At 42.2% G+C, this 26181-nt stretch overlaps 1 protein-coding gene across 1 annotated transcript in view; it reads right to left on the bottom strand.

Moving 5' to 3' along the window:
- SPAG1 (sperm associated antigen 1) overlaps positions 1-25116 on the bottom strand; it is a 71402-nt gene extending 46286 nt beyond the window's left edge. The window contains exons 1-9 of the mRNA XM_054018707.1: positions 25054-25116; positions 22645-22786; positions 21771-21930; positions 20479-20604; positions 13609-13670; positions 8854-8972; positions 7048-7153; positions 1958-2088; positions 1111-1217 (exon numbers count right to left, since the gene is read on the bottom strand). Of these exons, the coding sequence (XP_053874682.1) occupies positions 1111-1217; positions 1958-2088; positions 7048-7153; positions 8854-8972; positions 13609-13670; positions 20479-20604; positions 21771-21930; positions 22645-22784 (951 nt within the window). The 5' untranslated portion in view covers positions 22785-22786; positions 25054-25116. The remainder of the gene's footprint in view (positions 1-1110; positions 1218-1957; positions 2089-7047; positions 7154-8853; positions 8973-13608; positions 13671-20478; positions 20605-21770; positions 21931-22644; positions 22787-25053) is intronic.
- Between the last annotated feature and the right edge of the window lie 1065 nt (positions 25117-26181).

Here is a 26181-nt window from a genome sequence, read left to right on the forward strand (position 1 = left end):
GGGAAAGAACTCTCAGAAATGATTCAGCAATGCCTCCTCTACAACTGACTATATCAGAGGTTCTCAAATTGTGGTCTGTGGACCACGCTCCATTCAGGTGGTCCTCGGATAGTTCCCTCTAAGGTGCGCACCTGGGCAGCCACACATGAGAGACTGAAGGGCCACCCACCTAATTAGTGGTGATCCACAGGCATGGCTCTACTAGAATGAAGACGCACATGTGAGGTGGTGGCCTTGGGGTGATTAGGGTGTAGGTGGGAGGGTGCAGTGGGATGAGAAGAGGGTGTGTGCTGAATTTGGGATGTGAAGGGCTGCAGTGGCCAGAGAAAGAGGCGACTTTCCCCAGCTCCAGGGCTGCAGCTGCCGGGGAGAGACCCCCCTCCTTCCCAGCCCCAGTTCAGGGGCTACCGCGGCAGGGAGGAGATGGCACATCCACTGCATTAGAAAGATAAGACTACTGATATTAAAATGTGAGTTGTGTGCTTTTATTTGTAGAGCAAAAAAAAAAAGTTTTTTATTATTAAGGGTTTTTTTTATATAGCGCTTTTATCCAAAGCACTTTACAATTGTTAGCTAATGGTACAAACAACATTTGGAAAGATCATTAAGTGGTCCGCCAAGACACTCGGCAATTTTCAAGTGGTTCGTGGAAAAAAAAAGTTTGAGACCCACTGGACTATAAGACTAGGCACATAAATCAGTCATGCATTTTTATCATAATTACCATCTCATCTGTAGTCACAAACAGGATTATATTGTTTAGGTCCTTTTTTAAAAATAGTCATTTAAAATATGTATTATATATTAACATTTTAACAAGTATTTTAAGATACAATCTTTTATGGTTCATATCTCATACTGTATTTGCCATTATAAAAAAGTAGAAGCCCAGAGCTCAACATAAAGTAAATTCATTCAGAAAAGTGAAGTCAGTGAGCCAAACAGAACTTTTCAGTGGCGTTTGCCTGAATAAAAAGTGACTAGATATACATCTATTATAATACTATAGTATATCACTTTTATCTCACATCAAACACAATGCAAGCAACATGCATCTTGTTCTATAAACACACCTTCATTTTAGAAATACACAGAGTTACTTGTCTTTACCTTAGCTATGGCATTTTCTGGTTCAACATGTAATACTTTGGCCAAGTCCTCTATAGCTGCCTGGTAATTCTGTAGATGCTTGTGTACAGTGGCACGGCGCATAAGAGCTACAAATTAACAAAGAACACACTATTTATATTGTATTGTTCTAAATTATACTGCAGACCACAATTAATTCACATTTAATCAGAGAAAGTACAATGTGAAGTACAAAACAATTCTGCATTAAATTTCATAAAGCCTTGCATCCACTTCATAATGGCTATGTATTAAGTTACTGATTTTTTCTAATTACATAATTTGATATGTTATACCCTACATTTATACAGTGATACATGAACTATCATTCCTCTTAGTAATTTTCCAATTTGTCCCACTCTCTCCATAGAAGTTTAGTTAGCTATTTACAATTACTTACCTTAGTAAGAAAGCATGCACCTGCTGTTTTAATGCAGCTGTTAAGCCTGTTAAAAGAGGTGCTTTTCTGTGAATATTAGGAGAAAGTGCATATCACCAATATGATGTGGCTAACAATCATCATTTTGAAAGCATGATCTGAACACACACCATCATCCTATTGTCACTTCAGCCCAATCTTAGGATCTTGGATCAAAGATAGGCAGGACAAAACTGCACAAATCCCCAAACTGCCATTTAAACTAGCTTGGTGGAGCTAATCTGGGACTATTTTTCCCCACATTTGAGGTCTGACAACTGAAGTCAAAGGAAAGATCTCCGATTGATGTCAATGGATGATAAACCAGGCCTGTTTCCCCCCAACCCCTCATCCCGAAAAAAGACTTTTCTCTAGAAATAAAATTCTGAGAAATCCAAGTTTACATCTCACCTTTTAGGTTGCCAGGCTCCAAATCTAACACTTTCTCACAATCCTGAAAAGCATTATGCCAGTTTTGAAGTTTGATTTCTGCTTGAGCTCTGTTATTATATGCTGCCACAGTGGGCAATACTGATATGCTCCTGCAAAAGACAAGACAAAGTGAGCTGTATGCTAGAAAGAAAACAAAAGTATACAAAAACTTAAAGTCAGTTTTAAATTGTAAAGAGATATAATAAAATTAAAATCACTAAGCAATGCAATTTCAACTAGAGGACTGTGAAACAGTATGCAAGATCAATTTATTTTAAAATCATGGCAACATAGAACTGCACCAGAGCATGCTCTGTACAAAAGTGATGCATCTCTTAAAACAATTTAGAGAACTTTGAGGCTCCTCGTCTCTTATTAAATCTTTCTTGTAAATTATGGTGACTAAAACAAAACCTACTTTTTATTTTCAATTTGGAGTGGTAGGGCTGGGTAGATGGTATATAGGAGGAAAAAAGATGGACATGCAGTATAGAATAATCAGGTTATAGTGACCTTATTCTATATGGCTGTATACTAGATAGGACTGTAGTCACTTAAAATTGCTATCAATCTACTCTAAAACACATTTTATTCAAATTTTATGAATTTATAAACTTAAGTAAATAATAATTGTCATACTGGATCAGACCAGTAGTCCATTCAGCATACTATCTTGTCTCTGACCAAAGCCAGATGTTTCAGATGAAGGTGGGAAAAAATAAAAACTAAACAAAACATTGTGGTCAAATGTGGGGAAGTTTCTTCTAACCCTGCAAATCAGCGGTTAGCTCAGGCCCTGAAGAATGAGAGCTTATGTTCCTTCTAATAAACAAACAAATAAATAAATATCTTATATAATGCAACTGTGGATATTCCTGATATCCATATTATACCCCAAAAAACTACAGTAAAAGAACATTAAGGTTCCAAAATTAAGCACTCAGAAGATAGAAAACACCAGAATTAAGGTTGCCTGTGTATGCATTATGATAACTACTTTAATTATGTGATCACATACTATTTTTGCCTCATTCAGTGCAAAGGATGAATGATGCTCACCGAATGGGTATCTAGTCAATATTTATTTTTATCCTCATCATTTCATATGTAGCCCCACACTTTATTTATTGCAAACCATTCTACACTGAATACAGAATTAATTTCCTCATAGATTTTTCTGTGAGATCATAGCATCTTACTGCTTTACATACATTAACAGATTTATCCTCCCAACACCCTTGTGAGAGGAGGTAGTATTATTATCCAAATTTTACACACAGGGAACTGAGGCACAGAAATTAAGACCAAAATGTCCACCAATTTTTGATGTCCAATTTAGAAAGCCTAGGGCCTGACTTTTTTTTTAATGTGCTAATAAATGGTAAGCAATTATATGTTCAGAGCAGAATTCCCACTGACTTCAATTGCAGCAGTGAGTGCTCAGCACTTCCACAAATCAGACTAGGTGTTGCAAGTTGCATAATCACAAAATGAAGAACACACAGTGGCCACCTGTGAAAATTTTGGTTTATAGACTTGCTCAGCATCACACATGACATTTGTGGCAGCGGCAAGGAGAGAATCCAACGTCAGAGTACCATTCGACTGCCTTAACCACAAGACTATACTTTATCTTCCTGCATTTCCCCGCCACACATCTTCCAACTTTTGTAACAAATGAGGCAGGAGGCCCACAAACAACAACAACTTCATTCACTACACAACAGGATTCATTTTCAGAGCATAGTCTTATCCTGTACACTTAAGGAGGAAGAGATCCTGTGGAAACCCAGCGGTATTTTGTATCCCAATCTTAATATTTTTGCATTCTTGACCAGTACAGATCACTTAGAGGATGTTCTAATGGAGCTGTCCACAATAATTCTCCGTCATTTTCCTAAGTAGTTAATACTTATATTAAAACCCAACAGTGTGTATTACTAGTTGAAATTATTCATACCAATACATAATATGTTGCATTTATCAACAATGAATTTCATTTGGCATCATGCAGCTCTTTTACTGTATATACTCGTTCATAAGCCAAATATTTTTGGTAAAAAAATGACACATCAAAGAGCGGGGGTTGGCTTATAAACGGGTCTACACCAAAATTTGATGATTTTAAATTCTATGGAATCATTGAATTGAATATCTAATACATTGTCGTTTCGTTTACCTGGAGCGTTTGCAGGCATGGAGCCCCTCGGCTCCCTGTGGCCGCGGTTCGCCGTTCCCAGCAAATGAGAGCTGAGGGGCTTGGAGTCAAAGGTTGCCGACCCATTCATTGATGTCAATACTGCAGCCTTTTAAAGTTGCAAAGGCTTTGTTTAATGGACTAGATTGGCTTGAAAGGAATACTAAAAGAGCAGTGCTGCAGATCTGCATAACATTTGACCAATGCATTTCACAAAAAGCTATGCCTTACAAACCAATCAGAAAAATACAATGAATGATAGTACTGTAGCACTGGTGTCAGTCCACTATTGTGTAATTTGATCTCTTCATGCATTTCTACCAATGGACCTCATAAGTCTCGAGCCAATATGAAAATATAACATGCAGAATCAATGGAATCTCTAATAAAATTGAAATAGCCTGTTATCCCCAAAGACATGCCAATCTACAGGGCTGCTTTGAAATAAACAAAGAACAATAATAATTTGACAATGATAAAGCAGGTGACATTCCTATATAAAGTCCTACAAAATCTATAACTACAATAATAATAATCTATTTTCATACTAGTATTTAAAATGAACAACGGTGAAATCAAAAGAAAAAGGTCTGCTTATCACGCAGCGTTCAAACTTAAAGTTGTTGAATATGCAGAAACAAACAATAATTGCGCCGCTGCTCATGAATTCTGTATCAATGAGAAGCAAGTAAGAGAATGGCGAAAAAATAAAACAACACTAAAAGACATGCCAAGAAGCAAGAAAAAATGTCCAACGAGGTGCGCTTCATTTCCTGAACTAGAGAAAGATCTCAATAATTGGGTTGTTGAATGTTGACAAAATGGGTACATTGTCACTAGAACTGGAATTCGTCTGCATGCTCTGCAAATGTCGAAAGACGACAAATACAAATCAGTAAAGCCGTCAATATTTGTCACGTCAGTGGGTTAGTGTATTCGCTTCATGAACCGTTATGGTCTCTGTCTTCATCAGCAAACAAAGATAGCGCAAAAGCTGCCGAGAGATCTGGAAGAAAAAAATCGAATCCTTCCAAAGGTTTATTATAAAATATCAAAAGGAATATGCATTTTATTGTCACAAATAGGAAATATGGACAAAACACCAATGACATTCGATCTCCCGAGCAACAGAACGGTAACCAGTGTTGGTTCAAAAATAGTTTTAATTAAAACCACTGGCCATGAAAAAATCCATTTTACAGTGGTTTTATTGTGTTTGGCAAATGGATCAAAGCTCCCTCCTGTTGTGATTTTTAAAAGAAAAACCTTGCCTAAAAACATGAAATTTCCTGCTGGTGCCATTGTACTTGCACACGAAAAGGGATGGATAGATGAAAGTGGGACTAATGAATGGCTGGAAAAAGTGTGGAATAAGAGACCAGGAGCACTTTTCAAGAAACCTGCTATGCTCGTTTGGGACATGTTCAGGGCACACAAGACAGATGAGGTGAAAAATGTGGCCAAAAATATGAAAACTATTTGGCTGTAATACCTGGAGGCTTAACTTCAGTTCTACAACCACTTGAGGTCAGCCTGAACAAACCCTTTAAAGACAGGCTATACAAAATGTAGTCTGACTGGATGTGCTCAGGCATGGTGAAGTTGACAAAAGGCAGGAATCTTACGAAGCCCGAAATCAATCTGGTCGCCCAGTGGATCAAGGACGCGTAGGTGTCCATTCCCTCGGAAATGATAGAAAGATCATTTAGGAAATGCTGTATCAGCAATGTACTCGACGGGTCAGAAGATGATGCCATATTTGATGATGACACAACAGAGGCTGATGATGAGAAGGAATTTGAGTCTGAAGACGACACTGCCGACATCTACGATGACAATTCAGGTGCAGCTGTGACTGAAGCCGAGTTTAATGAATTGTTTGGTGAATCAGAGACTGATTCAGACTTGAAGGATTTTAAGACTTTTTAAAGTCTCATATTGTTCTAAGTTACTTGTTTTAAATATCCATTTACTGATTTTAAATATTGACTGTAATTTTGAAGGTGAATACATATTTGTTGAGTTATTATTATAACAACAACAGGTTTTTCATTAGATTACATTAAAAAAATTAAATAACTAAAAATAAATTAATTAATGGAGATCTCCCATCTCCTAGAACTGGAAGGGACCTTGAAAGGTCATCAAGTCCAGCCCTGTGCCTTCACTAGCAGGACCAAGTACTGATTTTGCCCCAGATCCCTAAGTGGCCCCCTCAAGGATCGAACCCTCAACCCTGGGTTTAACAGGCCAATGCTCAAACCACTGAGCCATCCCATCCTTCCCCCCTCAGCTCCCAGTGTCCACGATTTGCTGTTCCCAGCCACTTCCCGCAGCTCCCATTGGCTGGGAATGGCAAACCGTGACACTGGGAGCTGAGGAGCTTCATGCCTGCAGATGCTCTAAGTAAACAAAAAGTCCCGACCCGCCAGCGGCTTACCCTAACAGGCCAGGAGCCAAAGTTTGCCAACCCCTGAAATATAGGGTCGGCTTATGAAAGGGTCACACAGTTTTTGCTATTTTTACCTAACCATCTTGGGGGGTTGGTTTATAAATGAACAGGCTAATGAACGAGTATATTCGGTACTTTTGTGAGGTCCCTCTGGAGTCTCCTCTAGCCTTGAATAACCTAAATAGTTTTGTGTCATCTGCAAATTTTGCCACCTCACTCTTCACCCATTTTTCCTGGTTGCTTATACATCATTAATCAACATGCAGAATCTTGAGATACCCCAATGTAAAATCTTTTGCCATTTTAGAAAGTTGATCATTTGTTGCTTCAACAAGAAAGACCCTGAACTAGATTGATATATACATAATATTAATTAATAATTACAAGTTTTAAATAATGGTTCACATGGCATTAACTCACCGAGTGTAATATGTCACTGCTTCTTTATAATCCCCAAGGGCGAAGGCTTCATTACCTTTTTCTTTTTCACGATTAGCAATAAAATTTCTCTCTTTCTTAGTCATACCTAAAACATATTAGTTAGCTGTTTTTATATCTAAAAGTTAACAGATGCAAAATATGACATTTTAACATAGAAGTATTTTAAATTAATTTTATTTTGTACATTGGTTTTAAAAGTTATAAAAAGAGTGGACCACAAGACAACCTCCCTATTAAGACATGGTCCATGTTATTAAAAAAAGTGTGAAATCTCCTAAAGTGAAACAAAAAAAGGAAACTTTATCAGTATGTGTCTATTTCAGGATAAAAGATTTTGTGTGGATATTTTGTATTCAGCAACATTCAAGTGACTAGAACACATTTTTCGAGACTCTTTTCAGTGGAAAAATTGTACTGAAATTTTCTAGGATGAACAGAGTCCAAGGGCAGACAAAACTGAGTATGCATTAGAAAGGTAATACTTGAAAAATCTGTGCCTCTTGGTTTAAGACTTAAGACCCTTGCCATCCTCCATGCCACCAATAAAATCTTAGCTGCTTATACTAGAGTTTAAATAAGTAAATAAAGTGAGCATTGGGATGCCCTATAACAAGTTCTCTCTGTATATACATTATATACAACAAGCAGGAAACAATGGGCTTAGTGTCTTTGCAATTTTCTTCCATTATGAATTATTAAACACACAGTATAATGTATACAAAACAAACTTATTTTTAAGCTATTTCTATTTCAAATTCTCTTTTGGTAGAGAAGACTATGTGCTTTCACTTTGATAAACTAGCTATGTAGAAAAACATTTTCAGCTGAACAATTGATCCTTCTACATCTGTAGTAGAAGCTAGCATGTTTGGAATAACTACCACTAGCACTCCAGAAGGATCATTTGTTTGGGCTAAAACCCGTTTTCCGCTTTGCTAGGACAAGCTTCTATTATCTGGACATCTGAGGAAATGGGTCAACATGTTGAAAGGTGATGGGAAGCCAAGTCATCAGAGGAAGGAAGCTGGATGGTTGAGAAGGAAAATAAAGTTCTCAGCAGACCAATTCAGGGTTGATCCAAGCAAGCCTTAAGCTTCACATTAACTTGCAACCATTAATAGACAGTAAGCAGAATTAGGCTCACTATTGCATGGTAGGCAATAAGCCATCATGTATGTACTGTCCTCAATTATTTTTATTCAGATAATTTAAAGACAACTGTGGTTTCAATACTCTTTGAAACCACCCTTAAATACCTTTAAACTACACACACAGCATACCAACATGCATGAGAAATGCTACAACAACCAAGTAGTATCAGCGTTATAGAAGAAAAATAAAAATCTGTTTCAAGCTTCCACCAATTTGTTTTTTATAAACAGTAAGAAGAAAAGTGATTTTAAGCTCTATGAGAATATCATAATTACGCCCTGATACACTTTATGTTTTGTTTACAATGAGACAAATCAATCTTGATGTTGTATTTTTCTTCACCATCCCCGGCCCCAATTTCATAAGCTTATATTTAAAGCAAATCTTTTTCAATAAGCATTATTAGAAGGCGTATCACAATTTCTGCAAAATGGCCATGTTCTGTGATGACTTACTAGAACACGGTTTATTTTTATTTTCTGTGATGGCTGAAAAAAGCAAGGAAGAGATATATAGCAAAAGCACATTTTTCCTCTATAATGTTTCTTCAATTTGCATGAACATTCTACTGAGCAATGTTAATTCTATATCTAATCAAAGAAAAGACAATTTTGATACTAAGTCATCATTTACCTGTTGTCTCTATTTTCTTTTCAATTACGGGTAAATTTGAAGTAATATTGAAACATGCTTTTGAATTATTTTCTTCATAGACCTCATCAACTTTTGAACACTCCTTTTCCACATCAAACCTTAAAGTAAAAAAATATATAAATCTATATTGCATACACACAGTAAAATGCAGCAAAACAAGATTTCTTTACCCACAGAACAACATACTATATTTCAGATATAAACTAAATTGGGTACAAAGATTCTGTCAATCTGTTCAACAATCCAAAATTATTCAGGGAAAAAACACACAATTTTTTAAACAATTTATATTTCCTTTGTGAGTGTTTTCTTCCATGCTGTCCACTCCAAATACTCTTCAAACCCAGTACTGCATTCTAAGAATCAGGCAAAATTCAAGAAACAGTGTTTTAAAGGGCCAACCCTAAAAGATACTGAGCACTTATAACTCCCACTGAAGACAACTGGAGTTGCAGGTACTTTTCACTTCTCAGGAACAAACATAAAGTGATTAAATATTGTAACTGGAAGACCAAAGGGGAAAAAACGGTTACCTACCTTTTCGTAACTGTGGTTCTTCAAGATGTGTTGTTCATGTCCATTCCATTTTAGGTGTGCGCATACCCACGTGCACAGTTGTTGGAGATTTCTGCCTTAGCAGTATCTGTATAGCCAGCTGTGGTGTCCTCTGGAATGGCACTCCCATGTCGCAGCATATCAGGTGCCGCTGGCCCTGCACCCTCTCAGTTCCTTCTTGCCAGCAACTCCGACCGAGGGGTAGGAGGGCGGGAAATGGTATAGACATGAGCAACACATCTTGAAGAAAAACAGTTATGAAAAGGTAGATAACCGTTTTTTCTTCGAGTGCTTGCTCATGTCGATTCCATTTTAGGTGACTCACAAGCAGAATCAACAGAGGTGAGCTTGGAGTTCACAGCTTAGCGGCTTGCAGTACTGCCCTACCAAAGCCAGCATCGTCCTGGGCCTGCTGGGTCAGTGCATAGTGGGACGGAAAGGTACGGACAAACAAGTGGCCACTTTACAGATGTCCTGGATAGGCACATGGGCCAGAAAGGCTACCAAAGAGGTCTGCACCCTTGTAGAGTGGGCAGTAATGATCGCTGGGAGTGGCACCTTCGCTTGGTCACAGCAGAAGCGAATGCAGGCAGTGATCCAAGAAGAAATTCTTCAAGTGGATACAGGGCAACCTTTCATGCTGTCGGTCACAGCAACGAATAATTATGTCGACTTGATGGGACCAAGCCATTCCATAATGTAAAAGTCCAGAGCCCTCCTGATGTCCAGGGCATGTAACCTATGCTCCTCTTCCTCCAACTTATGCGGCTTCAGAAAGAAGACCAGTAAGTAAATGTCCTGGCTCAAATGAAACTGAGAGACTACCTTGGGAAGAAAAGGCAGATGCAGTCTTAGCTGGACCTTGTCCTTGTAGAAGGCCATGTATGGCGGCTCCAAGGTGAGTGCCCGAATCTCAGATATTCGGCAGGCCGACATCACCGCAACCAGGAACACGACCTTCCAGGAAAGGAGAAGGAGAGAGCAGAAAGCCAGAGGCTCGAAGAGAGGACCTGTGAGCTGTGACAGCACCAGATTCAAGTCCCACGGTGGGACACGGTCCCTGACTTGCATGTAGAGGCGCTCTAGGCCCTTAAGGAATCTGGCCGTGATATACTGAGCAAAAACTGACCTGCCTCGAACAGTGGGTGGAAGACTGAGATGGCCACTAAATGGACCTTGACTGATGAACAGGACAAGCCCTGGATCTTAAGATGCAGGAGGTAGCACAGAATAAGCCACAGCAAAGCCTGCTCAAGACAAACACCTTTGTCCGCAATCCAGCAGATGAACTATTTCCACGTGGCCAGGTATGTCGCTCTGGTGTACGGCTTCCTACTTCCCAACAACACGTGCTGAACCTCAGCTGAGCACTGCTGTTCCTGCGCGTTTAGCCATGCAGCAGTCAGGCCATCAGGTGTAACGCCGTCAGGTTGTGGTGCAAAAGACTGCCGTGGTTCTGGGACAACAGGTCTGACCTGGGCGGTAGCTGGAACACGGTCGCTACTGAGAGGTCCAGCAGAGCGCTGAACTAGTGTTGGCGCGACCACGCTGGCACTATGAGGATGACTCTCACCTTGTCCTGTTTGATCTTCCTAAGGACCCTGGGTAGCAACTGCACCAGAGGGAAGGCATACATCAAAGCCCCCGACCACAGGAGCAGAAAGGCGTCCAACCGGGATCCTCTGTCCATGCCCCCAACTGAGCAGAAGACGTGACATTTCCTGTTCTGCCGGGACACGAACAGGTCCACCCGGGGAGTTCCCCACCTGAGGAAGATGGAACAGACGACCTCCGGATGAAGGGACCACTCGTGGCAAGATGAGAACATCCTGCTGAGGCGATCTGCCAAAGCGTTCTTGGTCCCTGGAAGGTGAGCGGCTACAAGATGGATGTCGTGCTGCAGACAGAAGTCCCAGAGCTAGAGGACTTCCTGGCAGAGGGCAGACGAACTGGCTCCACCCTGCCTGTTGATATAGAAGAATGTAGCCGTGTTGTCCATCAGGACCTGAACAACCCAGTCTTGAACCTGAGGTAGAAAGGCTTGGCAGGCTAGTTGAACCACCCTGAGTTCCCTGACATTGATATGCAGGGAACGATCGCGACTGGACCAACAACCTTGAGAGCTGAGAGTGCCCAGGTGGGCTCCCCATCCCAGGTCCGAGGCGTCGGAGACATTGGTCACTGATGAGGCCGAGGCCGTGAAGGGAATGCCTTCCAGCACCAATATGGGATCCTGCCACTAGAGGAAGGACAACAGTGTGCTGTCTAGAATCCTGATCACATGGTCCATGCTGTGCCAGGTTGGGACACAGACCAATACCAGCCACACCCGAAGGGGTCTGAGGCAGAGTCATGTGTGCCAGACCACATAAGTACATGCTGCCAGGTGGCCCAACAGTCTCAGTAATTTAATTTGATATACCGCCACATGGGAGCGCCACTCCATAGGGCACCACAGCCGGCCTTATGGATACCGCAAAGGCAGAAATCTCCGACAACTGTGCACGTGGGCATCCTCACACCTAAATTGGAATCGACATGAGCAAGCACTTGAAGAAGAAACAATATTTCAGCTACCACTCCACAGCTGCTTTCCAGCTGTTTTTCCAAAGATCTTTCATTAATTAATTTTAAGTAAATGTTACAGTTGTAACACAATCCAACAAAAGAAAAGAAATGCAGTCAAAACCAAGTCATCCACTACCTACAAACAATGAAGACCATTTTAATTATAACTGGACGGGAAACAAATTTTTCCATCTTGCAAGAATTTTCAAGATTTCAAAACTTACTCCTTACCCAAATCAAGTCAATCTTGACAATTTTTTTTTGAACCAAAAATTTAGAAAGTTCAAATCAGGTCAATCAAAATGTTTCATTTTGATTTTGACCTTTTAAAAGAGTTTTACCTTAAATTAACTTAAATTTCAAAGTGAAAAGTCCTTTCAAACTAAAAAATGGAACTTTTTAATTTAGAAAATGTCAAAATGAGATTTTGACCGTTTGAATCTATTATTTTTTAAATGTTTTCAGAATGAGAAATTCATCAAAACTGGCTCTTTCCACAAACACTTTTGATTTTTACAAATTGGCATTTTTCTGAGAAAAAAAAAATTTGTTGAAAAATTTCCAACCAGCTCTAAATTTAATTACTTTCTGTACACCCAATTAAATTCAAGGATTGGAAGACAGAACAGATAAGTAAAACTGCAATAAATATAAGAGATATTACACTGAAGTATTATAATACATCTTGTATTTTTCACAGCAATAAATATAGCAGCTCCTTTCTAGTGTGTAGGTGAACAAGGAAAATAAAAATCACCTGCTCCATTTATTCTTATGCAGGTTATTCTGTCCCAGGTTATTTGAAACTTAAATTGATTGACAAATCATTTTGCCACCGATTAGAGGGCATATGACAAAAGAGTGAATTTCTGTCAAAATTATCTTTTGGCAATGTATTTTCTAGACCAAATGTAAACACTAAAGCCCTGTTTTTGTAAGCACTTACACACATAAGTACATTTTGTAAGATTAGAGCCTTATACAATGGTCAGATACAGTATAAGGCCCTGCTCCTGCAACTAACTGACTGAGGGCAAACTGTTGTGCCTCAACCAAGCCCAAGTCTATGAAGTTAATGGAGCTCAGTGCAGGAGCAGGAATCCACCTGCTTGGTGTCTTAATGCAGAAACAGGACCTAATGCACACAAATACCATATTGAGGAACATAAAATAAATATCTCCTGTTTTGTTTTTAAAGTTAAGGTAAAAATCACATATTAAATTTCTTTATTTGTTTTATTAATATCTCCCTAGACTTTAAAGTCTTAATGATTAAAAATGAAATTTGAAAAATTAAATTACTTATTTATGTTGTCTGTTTACTTTCTGGCCTACATATCTAGCTTGAACAAATAAAATAGACTTTGCAGCTCACTTTTTGTTCTCAAGTACCGGCTCCATGCTACACTGTTTATATTGTAAAGAGAATGTTTATATTAAATAAAAACAAGTCACACCTGTATTCTTATAATTTCTTGCAATATATTATTAGGTGCATGAAACAGGTTTCTCTTTTTAAAAAAATCTAAATTGGTACACATTACCTAGTAGAATTCTATTACAAAAACAAAGACGTTCAATACAAAATTAAAAGATGACGATTTAACATACTTGTCCCATTCCCTGTAATCTCGTGGTATATTTTTCTTCTTTCTTTGTTTATTTTCTTTGTTCTAAAAGGAAAAGAAAGAGGCTGAGAATTCATTGTTTAACAAATTCCCTGACTGGCAGTTTCGCTTTTTGTTCCCATAGTTATTCTCATCTGGGGTCAACACTATTCATGATTGGTCTCCAGCATATAGCTGTTTTCAAAACTTCACTAGTTTTCAAGACATTCCTAGTTTTGACTTTTGTTTTAAGGAAAATCTGTGAGGCATTTGATATACATGATTCCAACATTATATACTCACTCATGTATCAATAATCAGGTTTCTTTTCAACCTGGAAGTCTTAAACTTAAAACTTAGGCCTGGTCTACACTACGACTTTAATTCGGATTTATCAGCTTTAATTCGAATTAACCCTGTAACCGTCCACACAACGACGCCATTTAATTCAATGTAAAGGGCCCTTTAAATCGATTTCTGTACTCCACCCCAACGAGCGGAGTAGCGCCAAAATCGATTTTAGCAATTCGAATTAGGGTTAGTGTGGCCGCAATTCGATGGTATTGGCCTCCGGGAGCTATCCCACAGTGCATCATTGTAACAGCTCTGGACAGCAATCCGAACTCGGATGCACTGGCCAGGTAGACAGGAAAAGCCCCGCGAACATTTGAACTTCATTTCCTGTTTGCCCAGCGTGGAGAGCACAGGTGACCACAGATACCTCATCAGCACAGGTAACCATGCAGGCTGATAATCGAAAAAGAGCACCAGCATGGACCGTGAGGGAGGTACTGGATCTGATCGCTGTATGGGGAGAGGATTCAGTGCTTGCAGAACTTCGTTCTAAAAGACGAAATGCAAAAACTTTTGAAAAAATTTCCAAGGGCATGATGGAGAGAGGCCACAATAGGGACTCTGAGCAGTGCCGCGTGAAGGTCAAGGAGCTCAGACAAGCCTATCAAAAAACAAAGGAGGCAAACGGTCGCTCCGGGTCAGAGCCGCGGACATGCCGCTACTACGCCGAGCTGCATGCAATTCTAGGGGGGGCTGCCACCACTACCCCACCTTTGTTCGTGGATTCTGGGTCGGGGATAGTCTCGACGCCTGAGGATTCTGCCGATGGGGTAGAGGAGGAGGAGGAGGAGGATGAGCTTGCAGAGAGCACACAGCACTCCATTCTCCCCAACAGCCAGGATCTTTTTATCACCCTGACTGAAGTACCCTCCCAAGCCTCCCAAGCCAGTACCCAAGACTCTGACCCCATGGAAGGGACCTCAGGTGAGTTTACCTTTTAAAATATAAAACTTGTTTTAAAAGCAAACGGTTTTTAATGATTACTTTGCCTGACTTTGCATTCGCGGTCAGTTCAGCTACTGGAAAAGTCTGTAGCTACTGGAAAAGTCTGTTAACGTGTCTGGGGATGGAGCGGAAATCCTCCAGGGACATCTCCATGAAGCTCTCCTGGAGGTACTCCGAAAGCCTTGCCAGAAGGTTTCTGGGCAGTGCATCCTTATTCCCTCCTCCATGGTAGGACACTTGACCACGCCATGCTTGCAGCAAGTAATCTGGTATCATTGCCTGACAAAGCCTGGCAGCGTATGGTCCCGGTGTTTGCTGGCATTCAAGCAACATCCGTTCTTTATCTTGTTGTGTAATCCTCAGGAGAGTGATATCACTCCTGGTAACCTGGTTGAAATACGGGAACTTAATTAAGGGGACAGAGGTGGCCGTTCCTACTGGGCTGTTTGCCTGTGGCGGAAAATAAATCCTTCCCTGCAGTTAGCCAAGCGCAGATGGGAAATTGGCCCTGAAGTTTTCCGCGTTTGGCTAGCAGGGATCTTCCCTGTTACCAGCCACGCGGTGGGGGGAGGGTACCGTGATCATCCCAGAGAATTCATGGCGAGGGGGGGGGTCGGCGGCGGGGGGGGTAGTTTGGTGCCTGCAGGGATCTTCCCTGATACCAGCCATGCGGTGGGGGGAGGGGTACCGTGATCATCCCAGAGAATTCATGGCGAGGGGGGGGTCGGCGGCGTGGGGGGGTAGTTTGGTGCCTGCAGGGATCTTCCCTGATACCAGCCATGCGGTGGGGGGAGGGGTACCGTGATCATCCCAGAGAATTCATGGCGGGGGGGGGGTTAGTTTGTTTTCTGGTGCTGCTGAATGTTAACAGAAAAACCGCAGCACTCTACTTGCCTGAAGGGGCCCAGACAAGCCCCCCCACACTGCCCCCCCCCCAACTGGCTGAGATTGGCCAGGCTTCTGCAGCACTCTACAGGCTATGCTTGGTATGTGGGAAAGGAGGGTGCAGAAGCTGTAAAACAATGGCTTACCATGGCCGCATGCAAGCCGAATTCTGTTGCCCAGACCTGTGATCTCTAGCAGCAAAGCCACAGGCACTCAGCATTAAGAGGCAAAATGCGACCTTGCACAGAAATCACATGTGCTATGTAATGTGAACAGTGTTGGTCACCGTGAAAGAGTATAAGCATTGTTCTGCAAAATGTAGCTTTTAAAACAATTCTCTCTTTTTTCCCCTCCCTACAGCAGCTGCAAATTCCTCAAGCCTCCCTCCTCCATCCCGAAGGTTATCACAGATAAGGCGTCGTAAGAAGACGACGCGGGAGGACATGTTTTCTGAAATTATGCAATCCAGCAGGAGTGACAGAGCTCATCTGAATGAGTGGAAGGAAACAGTTTCAAAGTATAGGAAAGAAGTCAGTGAACGTGAGGAGAGGAGGGACCAACGTGAGGAGAGGAGGGACGATCGAGATGAGAGATGGCGGCAGGAAGACCAGAGGATGAAGGATGCAACGCTGGGGCTGCTCCGGCGTCTGGTGGAGGTTCAGGAACGGCTGCTGGAAAACAGACTGCCGCTTCAGCCCCTGTTCCACCCTCCCCCCTCCCCATGTTCCGTATCCTCCTCACCCAGACGTGTAAGAACGCGGGGGGGGAGGCTCCGTACACCTTCCCATTCCACCCCAGTAGACAGCCCAAGCAAAAGGCTGTCATTTTTTTAACCTTTTCTTTGTGGCTTTTTCCTTCCCAGCAATCCTCCTCCCAAATACCACCCGGGTTCCCTCCCTCTTTTTCTAATCTATTAATAAAGAATAAATGATTTTTAAATGATAGTGACTTTATTTGGTTTGAAAGAAAGCTGGGGGAAGGGGCAGGGTGGGTTCCTTACAGAAAATCAGTCAGTAAAGGGGGAGGGTTTTCATGAAGGAGAAACAAACAGATATTTCACACGGTAGCCTGGCCAGCCATGAAACTGGTTTTCAAAGCTTCTCTGATGCACAGCGCTTCATGGTGTGATCTTCTAATCGCCCTGGTGTCTGGCTGCGCGTAATCAGCAGCCAGGCGATTTGCCTCAGCCTCCCACCCCGCCATAAAGGTCTCCCCCTTACTTTCACAGAGATTGTGGAGCACACAGCAAGCAGAAATAACAATGGGGAGATTTCTTTGGCTGAGGTCAGAGCGAGTCAATAATGAACGCCAGCGACCTTTTAAACGGCCAAATGCACATTCTACCACCATTCTGCACTTGCTTAGCCTGTAGTTAAACAGCTCCTGACTCCTGTCCAGGCTGCCTGTGTATGGCTTCATAAGCCATGGCATTAAGGGGTAGGCTGGGTCCCCAAGAATAACTATGGGCATTTCAACATCCCCAACGGTTATTTTCTGGTCCGGAAAGTAAGTCCCTTGCTGCAGCCCTTTAAACAGAGTAGTGTTCCTGAAGACGCGAGCGTCATGAACCCTTCCCGCCCAGCCCGCGTTGATGTTGGTGAAACGTCCCTTGTGATCCACAAGTGCTTGCAGCACCATTGAAAAGTACCCCTTGCGGTTTATGTACTCGGTGGCTTGGTGCTCCGGTGCCAAGATAGGGATATGGGTTCCGTCTATTGCCCCACCACAGTTAGGGAATCCCATTGCAGCAAAACCATCCACTATAGCCTGCACATTTCCCAGAGTCACTAACTTTCGTAGCAGCACCTGAGTGATTGCTTTGGCTACTTGCATCACAGCAGCCCCCACCGTAGATTTGCCCACTCCAAATTGATTCCCGACTGACCGGTAGCTGTCTGGCGTTGCAAGCTTCCACAGGGCTATCGCCACGCGCTTCTCAACTGTGAGGGCTGCTCTCATCTTGGTATTCTGGCGTTTCAGGGCAGGAGACAGCAAGTCACAAAGTTCCATGAAAGTGCCCTTACGCATGCGAAAGTTCCGCAGCCACTGGGAATCGTCCCAGACCTGCAACACTATGCGGTCCCACCAGTCTGTGCTTGTTTCCCTTGCCCAGAATCGGCGTTCTATGGATAGAATCTGCCCCATTAACAACATGATCTCCAAAGCACCGGGGCCTGTGGTTTCACTGAATTCTGTGTCCGTGTCCGTGTCCATGTCCTCATCATGCTTGTCGCTGCGCTGCCGCCGCCGCTGCCTCCTCGCCTCGTTTTTCTGGTCCTGGCTGAGCATAAACTCCACGAGAACGCGCGAGGTGTTTGCAATATTCATGAGTGCTGTCTTGACCTCAGCGGGCTCCATGCTTGCCGTGGTATGGAGTCTGCAGTGTTCACCCACCCAGGAAAAAAGGCGCGAAAATGGTTGTCTGCCGTCCGTTGCTTTCATGCAGGGAGGGAGGGAGGGAGGAAGTGAGGCTGTACCCAGAACCACCTGCGACGATGTTTTTTGTCCCATCAGGCACTGGGATCTTAACCCACAATCCCAATGGGCGCAGGAGACTGCGGGAACTATGGGATAGCTATGGAATTGCTACCCACAGTGCAACGGTGCAGAAATCAACGCTAGCCCCGGTACTTGGACGCACACCACCGAATTACTGTGCTAGTGTGGCCGCACTCATTTTGACTTTATACAACCTGTTTCTCAAATCCGAATTATCTAAATTCGGATTAATCCCATAGTGTAGACATACCCTTAAGGACAAAGCACCCCAAATCACATGGTGAAACCCAAAGAAAGAAAACTCAGTGAGGTTTCACTTGTGCAGTTATCCCCATATATTGTTCCAGCATGAGAAGGTAGAAACAGGGTTTGCCATCTTGTGGAATGAACCAGGGATCCAACCCCAAAAACCTAAGAGCCCTCAACAGACAGGCCCTCATGCTCTTGGGAACCTAGCTCCCACATCCAGAATTGCTGCCTCAATAGAAACACAATATCAGGGACACCGCAGCTGCTGCTACCTCAAAACCTACTTTCACATTAACTTTCTTCTTGTAATTGCACTGAACATAGGGGAAACAATTCAGAATCCCTGTCCTGTACATACCCTACTTGAACTGGGCAGGAAACAGTTTTCCTTTCCCATAAACATTTTTGAAATTTCAGAAATTTTCCCTTTCTGCATTGGGACAAATCTGAGACCTTTCAAAGTTTTTCACAACAAAAGAGAGAGAGAGACTTGAAGCTGGTTTTCCCACATCCCAGGTATATACCTAACCACTGGGCAACTCTGGGGTGGAGGTTAGTCACTTTGTCAGTCTGTCTCTCATTTTGACCAGAAGTTCCACCCTCAACCTGGAACACCTTTCCTACTAAAATTGCCTCAAAATTGGTTCATTTCCATGAAAAGTTTCCATTTAATGAACTGACATTTAAAGGTACATGTGATCTATATGATTGTAATTATTAACTAATTTGTTAATACAGATGCATTCTCAGACAATTAATCAATCTAGCAATCACTTAAAGAACCGTTTTATATAAAAGACACAAATCAGAAATTCAAATACTGTTAACATATAAGAGTTTAGAGTCAGCTGGGTCCATCAGTGCTTCAAAATTCTGCATCCTGGATGAGAATTAGATAGGATCATTTATAACACCACCCCAGGATTCAAACATCTCATTAGCAACTTATATTTTTCTCTCAATCCATTCTACACTTGCACTTTGTAGGGAAATATTTAAAATATTACTTATTGTGTATGTTTTGTGAAGATTTATTAAATATGTCTGATAAATAAATAAATTATAAATAAATAAATTAATGGAGATATCCCATTTCCTAGAACTGGAAGGGACCTTGAAAGGTCATCAAGTCCAGCCCCCTGCCTTCACTAGTAGGACCAAGTACTGATTTTGCCCCAGATCCCCAAGTGGCCCCCTCAAGGATTGAACTCACAACCCTGGGTTTAGGAGGCCAATGCTCAAACCACTGAGCTATCCCTCCCCCCTTATAATTATATTAGGACGGTGATGGTCTCTAAAAAGGCACTGGAAATAACTCAGGGTATACAAAGTGAAGAGGTGGAGTACTGTATTAAAGAGATTGTTTTGTTTTAATTTTGGTCACTTTCAAGCATAGGCGTTGCCTCTCCAAACTGCAACCTGGGGCGACTCTGGGGCGGGGGGGGTGGGGAAGGGAGATTTCTGTCTTCCATTTGGCACTGCTCCTTCCCCAAGTCCCACCAAGCCAGCCAGAATCTCCCAGTGGGGCACGAAGGAACAACTCCTAGCTACATCACTCCCTGCACCCTGAGCAGTTTTCAAAGTTTATGAGCTGACCCCTCCCTCCACCCCCCCCTTTGAATTACAATTTTTGGTCATCCCCCAACCAGACAGGCTGGGTGGCCTGTTGAGGTGAGTCAGGAGACGGAGGTGGTGCTCCCTCCCTGGGCCCTGCCATGCAGAGCTGACCTGAGCCCCATGGGGCTCTGCCTCCCCATATATAGACGTCAAACTACACCTATGCTTTCTAGGGATCCTGTACTAAGCTCACTGATATACGGCTGGTTACAATAAACAGTCAAGAAAGGCTCAATTAACATATTATTTATGTATAAAGGCATACATGTCTCTGAAATAAAACATTAAAATGCATTTTTACACATATTTTTAAGAAAAGAGATACCTGGCCACCATGAAGGCAGCTATTTGAACCACGAACTGCTGGCAGATTGTCTAGTCTCTCATGAAGTATTTCTGTTACAGGAAATTGTATTTTATAATCATCTTCCTTCATTTCTGTCACCCAGCTCTGAAAAGAAACAGATATCACTGCACCTCAAAATAGTAAATGCAGACCTCCTGATGATCTAATATAATATACTGCCCTGAATATACCCAACTCAAGGAATGATATTGATGGATTTCAGTTGGAGTCATGTCTAGCACTCCTCTGTTGCTCTGATAGTCATTATAAGCTGGGATTTGGGAGAGTAGGTGGCAGGAACAAATCATTTAAAAAAAATGTTTTTGACAAGAGCTTAGAGGATCCTCTTTGGGGAAAATGGTAATAATTGGTCAAAATCAGAAACAGTGTCAATGTGATTAGGACACATTAGACTAATATATACATGACTTGATAAAAAAATCCAGTAATAACACAAAACATCAACCCATACATCATTATTGTAAGGAATCCCTTTCCAAACCATCTCTCACATGTTAAACATCAAAATTTTGTTAAATCTCTAACCAAAAATAGGAGAACTCGAAGGGGTTATACTATTAAATTCAAAAAATTCCACAAGTGCTTGATACCTCTCAGGATCAACCCCAATATGACTCAGTAGCATACTCAACACCAGTCCAGAAAATCACAGGTTCATATTTCACATTAGGACTAGGACTTGCATCCAGTTGTGACTGCTGAGATGCCAAACTATTAGAACTGATGTCCTTAAGATGAAACATTAAAGCTAAAGGCTCTTCCACCTAAGTCACCTCTACATTTTCAGCTAGATATGAAATTCTTCAATTCCTGTCCTAAAGTGTGATGCAGTGTTGTTGTGCCCCAACATAATCAGATGCTACATTTTTTTCAGTCGAGAGTGATGTATTTCCCTGAATATAGTTTGTAAATACTTTGTGATTCTTCTGAATCAAAGGTGGTACATAAATGTGTCATTATTTGTTGTGGCTGTTCAGATGGAAGTTAAAGATTCAGGGGTCCTATTCAAATAAAAAGGATAATTAAGAGAGTTCTGGTCAATATTTCCTCACTTAATGAAACAGGTCCTAATATGCAAGGCCATGTGAACTATTAGCAACTGCAAATTGCTGCATTACTGATATGTAATCAGTCTGAGAACAACAGAGACAATCAAATTCTAAACAGGTGTACTAAAAAGAAAATCTGATCACTAATTACTTTAATATATTTATATTGCCATACCATATTAAATTAAAATTATACTTTACCTTCATTTCATCATTAATTTGTTCCCATTCTTCAGTTGTAAAGTCAGATGCAGAGGCTGGAGGTTTATCTTTTCGCAGGGCTCTGCTCCCTGGAGCTAAACATTCAACGCGTTTTTCACAGAATAATGTAAGATCAGGGTAATATCCTTCCTCACCAGACCTTAAAAGTAAAAAGATGTCACATTATTTAAAAACTAAGCAAAATAAACAAACAATATTGCATTCTCCTCATATATAAATGAATGATACAGTACTGACTACAGAGGACTTTTTTACTTCCTAGTGATTGAAAGTTGTTATTACCATCTTACAGCAGTTTGATGACAACTGTAAATTGAGTTGGTGGCCTTGGTCCAGTGTCTAATGAGCAAATGTTCACATTACAAAAAACATTGCAATTAGTACTAACTGTAAATATTCTGAGGGGACCAACACAGCTACAAGAACACTGCACATATAAATATTCTTGACACTCTCACCAAAAATGGCAAGGATTAAATCAGCACAGTGTCTGAAATAACCACACCCCCTCACAGGTCCCTCCTTGTCGCAAATGAGGTACAGCGGTGGAACAATAAGAAGATTCTTCCACTGCTGCTACTCAAGCTGTACCCGTTCTGTGGATTTAACATAGAACTTCTATTTCCAGTGCTGTCAGTAAGGAACCTTTCACAAGATTAGTTACCTTTTTTATTTTAATTTAAAGATTTAACTTATGTTAAGTCACCAACACTTTTAAGATAAGTCAAGTACCGAGCCCACTACTCTTGGGCCAAATCCTCAGAATCTTACCAATAGATAAACTATTAACTAAAAACAAAATAAAAAAAGCAGTAATGTAAATAATAATGAAGACAGAATTTTAAATGTTTACCTCAATATCCTGAGAATTTTTTCCAGGTGTTTAACATCTGAGCACTTTTCAATGAACTTGTAGTCCAGATGATTAATAGGAATTTGATATGTTTTTGTTGTTCCCTGGTCCCACAAAGATGAAACTGGCTGGTCACTCATTTCTAAAAATATTAAAGATAAAACTAATTATTCTGCTGCCTGAAGTGGTACTCAGATATACTTTGAGGCAAATCCAATTTTAAGAAATAGTCCAGCCCTTAATTCACACTTAATCCTTATTCATGCATATAGTCCCATTGGCATGATGAAGGAGTTGCCAACTTGAGGCCCTGGTCTTGCAAACTGCTCCACCTGTCCAGAGCCCCACTAACTTCACCGAGGGTCTGGGTGGGCACAAGGATCTATCAGCTTGCAGGACTGAGATCTCAGATTGTAAACTCTTTGAGGCAAAAAACCACTCTCTTCTATTTTGACCACAAGGTGCCACAAACTCATATAGCATTGCAAAAATAATAATTATAATAATGTAAGCAAAATTAGAAACGTCATAGACAACATATTCAAGTTTCTCCTTTGGAAAACCTTTTGGCTTCTGTTCCTCTCATGCAAGGTAATATACCTGTTAAATGAATATTGCTAATTTATTCTGTCCTTCATAAAGAAAAGGAAATGTATTGAAGAAAAATAATCTTAAAACTACTAGCAAGTTGTTGCAACTAATTTACCTTCCACAAGCATAGCTGAGGATAACTTGGAGGAGTTTTGGGGGGACTGCCATGCATTTTTAAGTGGAGTTGCTGCTGATATATGTGAAAATGTCTACAAATGTTAATTTGAGTCAATATTGCTGTATTTCAGACATATTTCTTGTGATCTTTAAAAAAATCCAAATGGCATGCTATTTTAATAGGAAACATCTAAATTATAAAATGTGGAAATTCCTAGCGGCAGATTAAGACTCACCAAACAATTTACGCTTGTACAATACAAAAGAGGCATATCACCACGCCCCTCACCAGCTCTCATTATCCTCTTTCAAATCCTACCTTAAACCTCTCCTTTGCCACGATGCCTTCAAAACTCTTTACAATGGTTAGACCACTGTGCACTAATACCACCACCTATCATGCTGACCAATATTGTCTCATGATTTCCTGGTACTTCCCATCTATCTGTCTGTATCCATCTGTTGTTTCTTATCTTATTTAGACTGTAAACTCTTTAGGGCAGGGATTCTTTCTGATCTTTTGTACAGCACAATGGGGTCCTGGTCCATGACAGGCTCCTAAGTATTCCAGTAACACAAATAATATGTATCAGAGGGGTAACCGTGTTTGTTGCTTTTTACAGATCCAGACTAAGAGTCCTGTGGCACCTTATAGAGTAACAGATGTATTGGAGCATAAGCTTTCGTGGGTGAATACCCACTTCGTCATGTGGGCATGCGTCTGATGAAGTGGGTATTCACTCACGAAAGCTTATGCTCCAATACATCTGTTAGTCTATAAGGTGCCACAAGACTCTTTGTTGCTTTTTACAAATAATATGTTTACTCTTATTTTGCACTGGGTGATGCATACAGGTTGAATATTCAAAATTCATTCTTCTCACACCTATGTATTTGTGCAACCATCTGGGGTTTTTACAATCAGACTTTTCATAGTTCTGTCTTTTATTGTAATAAGACAAAGGGCCACATTCTTCTCCTTAAGTAGCATAGGGGCAACGCCTGTCAGTAGGAGTGTTACCATGTAACATCAGCAGAATTGAGCTCAAACATGTGTTTCTGGTAATCTTTGCAACTCTCACAACAAAGGGAATAATCCCAGCAAAACTCTCTCCGTAGCAGGGGACTAAAGACCTGCAAAGCCCGCCCTACCCTAGCAACTGTTTCTATGTACAGCATGGCTTCTGGGAGTTCAGTAGCACGGCGTAAGGACCAAACCTCACCACCCAGCCAGACTGTGGCAGGGGAGATAATACATTAACTCTGCAGTTTGGCCCCTTCCACAGAGGATCGGGAAGCACCAGGAGTCAGGCTGCCCTGCCCCCGCCCCCCTTTCACACACAGCGAAACGGCCAGCAGGGCACTGAGGATCCATCCCCGCGGGAGAGGGCTACACGCTGTGTGGGAAGCACGACCCCCCGCCCCCCCCCCCACACACACCCGAGGCAAGGGCTTTGGTCCGCGGGCCCCCAGCTCCAGCGCACGGCGAATTGTTATCCCATCACAGCCTCCCTATCCCCTCCACACACACACCTCTCACTCTCCAGGCCCGTGCACCCCGCCCCTTCCCACACACCACAGCCGCCCTCATGCACCCCTGGCCCGGCCCCAGGGGAGAATGGCGGGCGGGGGGATCAGGAGTCGCGCTGGGGACGGGACACCAGCCCTGAAGGAGCGGGGCGGCAGCCCAGGCCGACCGACCTGCCCAGGTGCCCCGCACTAACTCCGGAGGACAATCGACGGCTTCGCCCGCACCACCTCTCAGCCTCCGTCTGAAGAGAACAACTGGGCGTAAGACCCGCCCCCGTCCACTCAGCGCATGCGCAAGGGGTCGGCACCGCAGCGCTACCGTTGGAACCGCGGGGCTGCACGCGCACCGCGCCCCGAGAGCTGGGGGCTGGGCCGGCTGTCTGTCTGCCCCCCGCAGTGAGACGCTGTTGGAATCGCGGCAACTGGCCCAGGCCCCTCTGCTGCGACCAGCCGGGCGAGGCGTGCCAGAGCCTGCCGCGGAGGAGGGGCTGAGCAGGGTGCCCTGTCCTCCCCTCTAGCCCGGGAGGAAAGTGAGGGAACTGATGCACGGATGACGGGGCATCAGCTGCACGTTCTGGGCAGATGGTTCCTGACAGGCCAGAGCCAAAGATGTTTCAGTACTGAGTAGGGAGATGTCAGGGTGATGTATCATTGAGAAATCCCAACATTATGGTGCAATAGCATCTTAGGCCAGGATCTCCCAGTCAAAGTCAGGGAAATGCGTGGTGTTTAAGGAGAAAAAGCAAAACCCCACAGCAGCCGTCATTGCTCTAGCCTATGCTACTCACTGGAATGAATTTTGGCAGGTGTATTTTGAAAGAAACTGAGCAGGGGACAGAATACCAGCCCTGAAGGAATAGGGTGGGGCAGCAATTCTCAGTCCCTTAATTTAGCAAGGTGATGAAATATACTGTCCCGTTTAAAAAAAGGTATCTTCATTTAGCAAAACAACAGAAAAGTGGAAAACAAAATGCTGTTGGGAAGCTGCACAAGAGCTCCTAGAAATATTGTTTCCCTTCAAAAAACAATGAAAGTTGATTAGTGAAAATGCATCATTTACAAAATTCAAGTTTTTAAAAGCAAAAAAATGAACAGTTAAGGACATTGGCACAAATCCACAAAGAGACTTATGATGCTCAGTATCACAACACCTAATATCTAACTTTAGTGGCTAGAAAATCATAGGAACACTGGAATTCACAAAGTCTGAGTTAGGTGCTTCGGCTCTCTATACAATGAATGGGGAAGATAATTGCTTTAGAATGCAATTCCCCAATTCCCGGTACCTGTGTCCAGTTG

The sequence above is a fragment of the Malaclemys terrapin genome, chromosome 2 (genome assembly GCF_027887155.1).
Source record: "Malaclemys terrapin pileata isolate rMalTer1 chromosome 2, rMalTer1.hap1, whole genome shotgun sequence".
Taxonomy (NCBI): Eukaryota; Metazoa; Chordata; order Testudines; family Emydidae; genus Malaclemys; species Malaclemys terrapin.